Source organism: Centruroides sculpturatus, unplaced genomic scaffold (assembly GCF_000671375.1).
Source record: "Centruroides sculpturatus isolate CEXI.00-Female unplaced genomic scaffold, Cexi_2.0 scaffold20, whole genome shotgun sequence".
NCBI lineage: Eukaryota > Metazoa > Arthropoda > Arachnida > Scorpiones > Buthidae > Centruroides > Centruroides sculpturatus.
The window spans coordinates 1473927-1483368 of NW_019384333.1; the positions used below are offsets into that span (position 1 = coordinate 1473927).

The window sequence follows — 9442 nt, forward strand, 5'->3', positions numbered from 1 at the left end:
GTATGTATGTAAGTTTGTATGCAGCAGGTAATCTCCGAAACTACTCATCCGATTTCAAAAATTCTTTCACCAATATTTAGAATGGAACTTCAGGGTGGACATAGGCTGTATATTATTCCGTTAAACATTCATATAAATTAAAAGATATAATATAGGTTAAGGCTTTTATGTCCAACAGATGGCACTACGAGTACGAGCCCTAAGTTTGCTTTTCTGTGAGGCATTATGCTTTTCTTTGAAAATGAACTAAAGCAGATCATCTTCTATCTATTTATATAAATAAAAATGTAATGCTCGTTTGTTCCTACCAATTCCTTTGAAATTTTGACACAACGCTGCATTCGAATACACACGTGTTTTTATATAATATACATGTCAAAATTCAACCCCACTGAAGGGAGATGGTTAGGATTAAGGCTTACCGTAAAGAACTCTGCTTCTATTTATACTATTTTAGATGCGGGTTTTGCGTTTTTGATTGCGTTTTAATAGGGTATGTCAACAGAATGTACACTAAGAATAAATTTTTCAAAAAATTCCCCCCCACGGGGGAAGTGTTATAAATTTATAATAGATACATTTTGAGCCACAACAACACTTGGCGGGGTCTGCTAGTATAAGATATTAACATTATTAAATTTATTATATTGCATTTATAATCTCTAAGCAAATTTGTTAACTAAAAATTTACTTTGTTCAAACTGAATTTGATTTCTTAAATTTAATTAAAGTAAATAAAAATACTAAATCCTTTATAAAATCTCTTATAAGATAAAATTCTAAAAATAATTAAAATACAATAAAAGTTATTTCAATTGAGTACAACTTTCATTACTTAAGAACTACACTCAATTTTTAAAATTTAATACATTGTCTTAACATTTAAAAAGAATAATTTCATATAAGTTAAATGTATTAATCTACTAATAAAATTGTTTTTGTAAACATATCATAATTGTTCTTTGCTAATATCTGAAATAAAAACAATACTAGAGATTCATAACAACAACAACAATTGTAAAAACTATTTTTGTAATTAATTTTTAAAATATATCAATTTGTTTATTATTATTTACTGCCTAACAGTGTTTAAATCGTAATGCAGTAAGCCTCCAATTTAATGAATAAAGCATGCTGAAAGATTAAATCAATGAGTATAAATTACTTAATATACAGTACATAATAAATTTACATTCTATACATTGTAATATGATTATTTTTAAAATAGAAAAGCAGACCCCTTTCCAAATTAGTCTGTTAAAATGAAGACTTACTGTATTCAGGTCTTACTTTAAATGACCAATGATGTTGTGCAAGTATAACAACAACAAAAGGATATTTACCCTAAAAATCTTGCTCCAACAGGTCCTACTTCCAAAATTCGAGAAGCGCAAGCTTCTCCTTCCATGAGCGGCGGTGGATGAGCAAGTTTTTCTTTTCTCAAATATCTACAAGTTATGCGCATGGGCATGGAAGCCTTCCGAGGTGGAATGATGACCCTCACTCCGGAGTGACGGCAGCCTCGCATCGCACCTCCCCTAGCATCAACCATGAAACTCACGAGAAACCTAATAAATTTTAATGAAAGAATTTTTAAATTGAATAATATCCATTATAATGAAATTTATTAATTTAATTAGAATTATAACAATTTCATTTTTATATAATAATTAAATGTGATTCCAATATTAAACTACAATAGCAACTGTTACTTGTATGATAATACTAGATACACTGTATAATAACTTCTTTTTTTTTACAGAAAATAGGAAGTTAGTATACAATGAAACTCTGTTTATCTGGCTCAAATGGGACTGGACCCATCCAGATAATCTGGAAAATTCATTATCAACATAAATAACATGGTTTACATACATTTTATTTTTTTATTTCTAATATCTTCTCCATCATTACAACCACTTTCTTTCTTTTAGGTGTCATTTGCATGGCGTTAACTTTATTTCACAAAAGATTGAAGGTGACTGAAACTCAGTGAAACAACAGTGACTGTGGATGTTGAATAAATAATAACTCACAAGGTTACAAATGATAAACTTATTAAAACATTGACTGCCATGAGAAGCACAACATTTTCATTCAACACGAAAGTAGCAACTTTTTATAATTGAAATTATAAAAGATTAGAAAAGATTCAACAAGATATTAAGTAAACTCAAAGAACACTCCCACAGAATACATAAAAATGAACATCATATGCCAATTGACAGAAAACAAGTCTGTTCTTGCAAGCTGCAGTGTTAACCTCAAGCAACATTGTGTTTAGGAATTCTTTGATTTTTTTTGCATATATAGGTTTTTTTGCAAGTCAATCCCTGTGTCAAAAGTATGGGAGATAATGTTTTATAATCCAGATAAATGGGTTTTCACTGTAATTAAGTTTACAATAATAAAATTACCTTCTAAAAACACTTCACACTTTTGAAATTCTTAGGAATTTCTTTAAAAATAGAAACACTTGTGTAGTTTTATATAAAAACTATATAATCATCAGATGGATGAAAATATTTAAATACCATATGCACTGCATTTCCTCAAGTATAAGACATATCATGAGTTTGAAATTGAATTTTACATTTTATTTATTTTTATGGAGGGAAAATAAAACTGATTATTTTAAAATTTTAACTTCTGTTTATCTAGTTTGTTCTTACTTAAAAAACCAAATTACATGAAATAGGCAATGTTTGGCAGCTCTATAGCCATGCTCTTCTGGGTTGAGTTTCTTTGAATCAAATGAACATTCTCCATACAAATGATTTGACTCTCAAGAACTTGCCAATATAAGGATTTATTTACACAAAAAATATATTTCTATACATAAAGGATGAGTCATTTTCATTTGGTCCCTTCACACACTGTTGAGGTAGTAACAATTCCCCAGCAGAGTCGACCTTTTATTGTAGGCTACTTGTCCGCCATCCAATGCAAAAAGTTAAAATAGTCCTCTAGCGGTAGCACAATATTTTTTTGTAAAAGTAAATTCTTCTCGGCAATTTTTTAAAATAAGGATTTATGTTGAGAACCCTTACAATGGCAAAATTCCTAAAGTGCAGCTGAAACGTTATTGTTTTCGTAAAACACCTTTACAAGAAATGGCACATTCTGGTAAGTGATGGTCATTGTAACTAATAAGAGTGACATTCAACAGTTGTGGCCAAGTAATGAGTTTTGATACTAATTTTCTTTTTTAAACAAATCTCTTAAAATCAAATTTGGGACAGGGTTGGCCCAAGCTGTAGTCAAACTACGCAGGGTGCAAAAATTTAGAGACACCATAGCCAACATTGTTAAAGATGACTAGTTCATCTTTAACTGATGTTGCCTATGGTGCCAAAAACTCTCTTATCTTGGGCCAACCCTTCTAGATAAGGTCTTGCTATCCATTAATCTATATTCAAACTCTTTAAAGAACAGGACAATGTTAAAGTATTCTAGCACTGTAGATAAGATACAAGAGTTGGACACAGAGAACAAGGAAGGCAACAGGGCCTAGAATATCCCTTTGGACTTGTCCATACAAGCCATAGCATTCTCTGACCAAATTTATGTTCCAACAATCCACTGGCACATGAGAACTCGGCTGCTGATGATACTCTGTAAAAAATGATAGAAATTCTCACAGAAACACCATATGAGTCACTTGGACTGTTAAATATCTCTCTACAGTGTCAAATAGGAGTATTTTGATTATGATCACCCAGTAAAAAACTATTTGTTTTAACTTACATCATAAATACTGTCATTTCAAAGGCAGTTGAATTTTAAACCTTTGTTATTGGCAAAGCTTGTTTGAATTATATCAATAATAATATTTTCAACTATGTAATTTTAATACCATGTTTCAACTATGTATTTTAATACCATGTTTCAGCTATACTCAATAGTATAGCTGAAAACATGGTATTGGTATGTAACACACCATGCAGTCTATTTATAATGATTGCCAATTGTTGTTTTGGACAAGTAAAAAATCAATAAGGAAGTGTTTTAGAATCAAGAAATTATGGTGTATATTTTAAAAATACACAATTAAAACATTAATATTTATTGTTGTAGTTTCCAATAGTTAAGATATTCCAATAAACCTTAAAACTGCAGTAACAATAGAACAAAATATTTATGAAATGTAAAATATTTTATTCTAGAATGTTTAAAAATTATTGTTCTATTTGAATGCAACCAGCATTCACTTTATTTTTTCATGGAAGGTTAGTAAAATATAGCCAAAAACATTAGAAATTAAAGTTGTTGCTGCAATTTTATGGTTTATTGTACATAAGACATAATTTATTATTTCTGCTTCATAAACTGAAAATTATAAATATTAGAAATCTATTTAAATATAAGGACCTTGAATAAGTTCTCGCTGTTTTTTTGTGAAAATTAACACTTTATTTAAAAAAAGTTGTAATANGAATACATATTTATATATTACTTAGAGAAGTCTTTTAGCTTTGGAATAAAAAGTTTCTATGCTCTATCTTTATTACAACTCTATTTATTGAATATTTTATTCTGAGGTCACGTGATGACATCAGAATTTCCGGATCTCTTTCGGTAACAAGTCTGCCCCTGGTCAGAGTCAGATGGTAAGGAAAAGTCGGAGTTGGTAGATTTTTACGCGATTTCACAGCCCTGCTATTGTGACAAATAATTATCAGAGCGATTCCCCAGCATTGCTGCTAACATCCTTATGTCTTCAGGATAAAGTGGTGCTTAGAAGTATCTCATGCACTGAAGTAATCATATCTGTCCTGGAGAACTGGAAGCAGAAAGAAAGTTTCCTAGTAAGGACAGTGACATAAGTCAAGCTTCTAGCAGGATGGGCAGTTGACCAGTGAAATAGTTAGTAAACTACTTTGTTGAGAGGTTCTTAAATGCTGTGCCAATTCCAAAAGGGATTCTGACAAACAGGTTACTAATAAAGGTAACAGCATCTGTGGAAAGAGTGGCCTCAACTACCTCTTTTTTCTACTTTAACGATGACAACAGATAAAATATTAATGTATGCAATTGGGTGTGGACAATATGCCAATGTCAAATTGGAAACAGTAATCAATGCAACAGTGAGGCTGCTTGTGGTGCAGTCAACACCACCATGCAGGGTTTTGGTGGGCTTGCACTTACAGAAAGCCCACTAAAAACCCTAAACCAACATTTGAAGAGGACAGATAGCAGAATCTTTGCAAACTGAGACGGTTGGTGGAACTTATGAGACCTACTCAGACTCGGACTTCATTTTATTCTGAAAGTATGGAAAGCAAATTGACAGTCCCACTTACTACAACCTGTAAAAAATAGTCACAGATAGCACAATTAGGTGATGAAGGCCAATGACATGGTAACTTATCTGAGGAGTGGATTGAAGCACCACAACACCAGAAAGAGTTTGCCAATAAGCAGGCTACTGTTAAAAGTGACAGCCAAGAAGATTGGAATAGCCTCAGAGGGAGGAAAACCTTCTTCCTCCAAAAGTAAAAGTAGATTATGCAAAAGGAAGTAGAAATTGCTGAGGTCAAAAAGCAGTCTCTCTCCACTACTAGCAAGAATGAGGGACTGAAGACTACAGCAGAATTGGACAAAGTTAATGAGGAGTTCATTTGACTTCTTGGTAAATCTGATGATAGATGTCAGAAATCAGTTTTCTCTGCTATGCATTACATGCTTAGTAGAGCAACAACTATTTTAAATGCAAAAGAGATTAATATAGCCTCCCACCAGGTAGAAAACAAGACTGCAAGAAATGACTGTCCACTGTTAGTCACCCATTCCCATCGCAACCAGAGATAAGGTAAGTTGATGCAAAACCAAGGTATGCAGTCATCATTGGTCTCTAAGGAAAGCCAAGGAGAGGCCATAAAAACATGAGCTGACCGTCCCAATCATGGTGCACTTGATCTAACTTAAAGATGGCAATAAGAGGGTCAATTCGTATATAGTAGTAACAATCTTTTTATCTCAGAAACTATAAGAAACATCTGGAATATTTAATGCTCTTTTTAATCCTTATTAAATTACAAACAATTTGATGTGATTCCATAATGGTACATGTGGTACTTCTGGCTTGATGTATTCAGCAGAGCCATCCAGCATATCCTTCCACAGTCTGTTCAAGTTGTATAATGTTGTTGCTTATGGAGCAAAACATCCTTCCTAGCATTCATAAGAAACACCTCTATTTGATGGCACTCAAATCCATTATTCTTCACAATAACACTACAGCACACACGATTAGAATTTGCATTTAGAAATGGGGCCGAGTGATTTTGGAATATCTGCCATATTCTCCTGGTCTTTATCTATGCAACTTCAATAGCTTTCCCAAAATCAAAGAAAAGTTACAGGTTCAAAGATTCAAAATGAGGGATGACATTGTAAATGTTCAGTAACAGTCTATATATGTTATCCAGGAGAATCCTTGCAGACCACCCACATGCCAGCAAGAAGCTTCTTCATCAGTCATATTTATGACATCATTGCAAATATATTACAGAGCCTACAAGTTTCAACTATATGTTAGAGTACTATAAAATCACTAAGTCACACAAAACTATAAATAAAATGTGTGAGTTTGGATGCAGGAGGCAATGAATGTTAGTAATCCTAAGGATAAGTTACTCAGTCTGGCTCTAAGGTGAGAGACTTTTAGTAGCTACTGGGCCCTGGTTGCCAATGATTAAACTTCAGTCTCTGGAACTCAGTAGTGCCGTATGGCAAGGTGAGGTCCATTTTTCAGACTTGTCATTATGAAGCAGTATTATGTTGCAGAAATCCTATACTTTCATGGCAGGGCTGCATGCAGCTAGTGTTTTCCAGTAATGTTTCCATCACCTTGCAACACTTACTTGACCTGTCCAATCTCTAGATTTGCTGCCAGCTTTGGTCATCTATCAGTATGTGGTATCTGGAGCAGCAGTTGCAACAACTGTGGACAAATCTGTTGCAGGATAGTATATGGTGCCTGTATCCCTTCATGTATCCAGGGGAGAGAAAGTCCTACAAGGTACTAAAGATTACTTTACATTAAATTAAAATTGTCTCTTTGCTATGATTTTGTAATTGCTTATTAAAATTGTTACTACATTTGCAGTAACAGTTTCATTTAATTTTAATGCATCCTTCTTAATCATTGAAAAAAGAAAGTTATGTATCAATATATAAAATTAATTTTTATATAAATAAAATAGTAAATGATTCATAAGAATTTTTATAAAAAATTGTATTTTGATTTTACAAGGAGAGTCCGATATTAAACGTACAGGCCAAAATTACACTAACATTTATAATTAAAGAAAATATTTAACACAGTCTACAAAAACTACATACTTTTGTTTATTTCTCAACATAATCATCATAAACGTTGAGACATTTATCCCAGTGTGACACTAGTTTGAACATTCCTTTACAGTACTGTTGCTTGTCAAGTTGCTTGAAGTAGTCCAGAATGGTGTCTTGCAAGTCCTCCTGATCTGCAAGGCATCTCCTTGCCAAAAATTTCATTAAAGGTCCAAATAAATGAAAATTGGGACTACATTGGACTAATTTTGATAATATAGATTGGCTAAATTTGGACTATATGGAGGATGTTGCAGGACCTCCCAATTCCGCTGTGTCAACCACAGTTTGGTTTGATTTGATGTGTGGAGTATAGTCCAGATTTAGCCCTCTCGGATTTTCATTTATTCAGACCTTTATATAAATTTTTGGTAGGGAAACACACTGGGATAAATGTCTCAATATTTACAGCAATTATGTTGAGAAATAAACTAAAATATGTAGTTTTTGTGAAATGTATTAAATATTTTCTTTAATTATAAATGTTAGTGTAATTTTGGCTTGTACCTTTAATATCAGACTCCCCTTGTATATTCAATTATTAAAAAATAAAAGGTCACTTGCCACAAAACTGTATTTTATAACATTATTAACTGGTAAAAAATTCAGTAACATTATAACACAATGTAATTTTTGTGTAAAGCCTACCTGAATAACTAAAGGTATCGTCTTTTTTACCAGACAGATAATACCACCTGGTATTGGAAAGTTCCCAAACTGGGCTGGCAAGACTTTACCATTCAATTGAACTGCATGTACTGGTGAAAGTCATCACTTCCAAGTCTGCTGAGTCAACATACTGAATGACATCAGCAAATAAACACACATTCAATCATTACATGATTGTGATGATGTCTGATAAATTTGAGCAATGTGTATCCATTGAATTTTGTGTCAGTGATAGACCCTCAAAATGCTTTGGCTGGCTTACAGCAACTATTCATTAGACTGATTTTTGAGTGGCACATGTTTCAAACTGTGTTCATTGTTTTTTCAACATTAAGAGCATCACTTATCAGAAATTTGTTCCTCCTGGCATGATAGTTAATTCTGATTTTTACTGTAATGTTTTCAAGTATTTGAGAGATGTGTCACAAAAAGACTAGAACTGTGGCACAACAGCAATAGACTATTACATCATGATAACACACCCATTGGCATCTCGCTAAAGATGTCAGTTTTTTTGCAGAAAACAAGATGGTGGTTGTCCCACACCCTCTGTACTTGCCCAACTTAGACCCCTGTGACTTTGCCATGTTCCCGAAATTAAATAGAGTCTAAAAGGGTGCTACTTCAAGACCATTGACAAAATCCAAACGGAACTGCAGATAGTATTGGCACACTTTCAGGAAGCATACTTCCATGACATCTTCCAGTTGAGGAAAAGATGCTGAGATCATCATATATACTTCCAAGAGGACAGCGGCAAGATTTGAATAAGATAATCCCATAACTTTTTATAGAATTAGTTCAGAAACTTTCCAAAACCACCTCGAATACAGAAGTTTAATTCTGTATTATTTTTATAACAACTTGGACCAAAGTGCTTGGAAGTGCTTTATGGACCTTAATTTCTTTGCTCTTGCCAAAACTTATGTTTTGATTCTTTACTGAAGCCACTGTAATAAAAATATCCCTGAAGAAATCCTAAACTCTAATCTTGCAAATCTTTACTCACTAAGTTTGGAATGAAAAGTTCTAACTTGGCAATATGATGCTATTTGCCATTAAGAAAATACTGTATTTCTGCTTGTTATATATAGTGTGAGTATCATGTTATATACATGAGTCTACTACACATATATAGTAGAGCATCGATTATCCGACTCAATTGGGGACTCAGGTTGGTCAGATAACTGAAAAAATCGGATAACCAAAAAGAAGGGAAAAAATACATTATTAGTATAGTATATTAGGATACTAGTATATCCCATGTAATTAGTTTATTAATATATCGCTATTAACCAACTTTGCGTTGAATTTTCATCGATGTTTAGCCTAACAAATTTTTTAAAATAATAATCGTCGCTATTGTATCGTTAAAAATTATTTTTAAATTATTTTATTGCTCACAAAACAAACAACC

The 9442-nt window shown here is 32.7% G+C and overlaps 1 protein-coding gene across 3 annotated transcripts in view; it reads right to left on the minus strand.

The window, feature by feature from the left end:
- The window catches only part of LOC111631113 (ankyrin-3-like), a 279012-nt gene that overhangs the window by 158685 nt on the left and 110885 nt on the right, over positions 1 to 9442 (minus strand). For all 3 annotated transcript variants that reach the window (XM_023375329.1, XM_023375323.1, XM_023375315.1), the window contains one exon: positions 1344 to 1568. In XM_023375329.1, coding sequence (XP_023231097.1) covers positions 1344 to 1568 — 225 coding nt within the window. The remainder of the gene's footprint in view (positions 1 to 1343; positions 1569 to 9442) is intronic.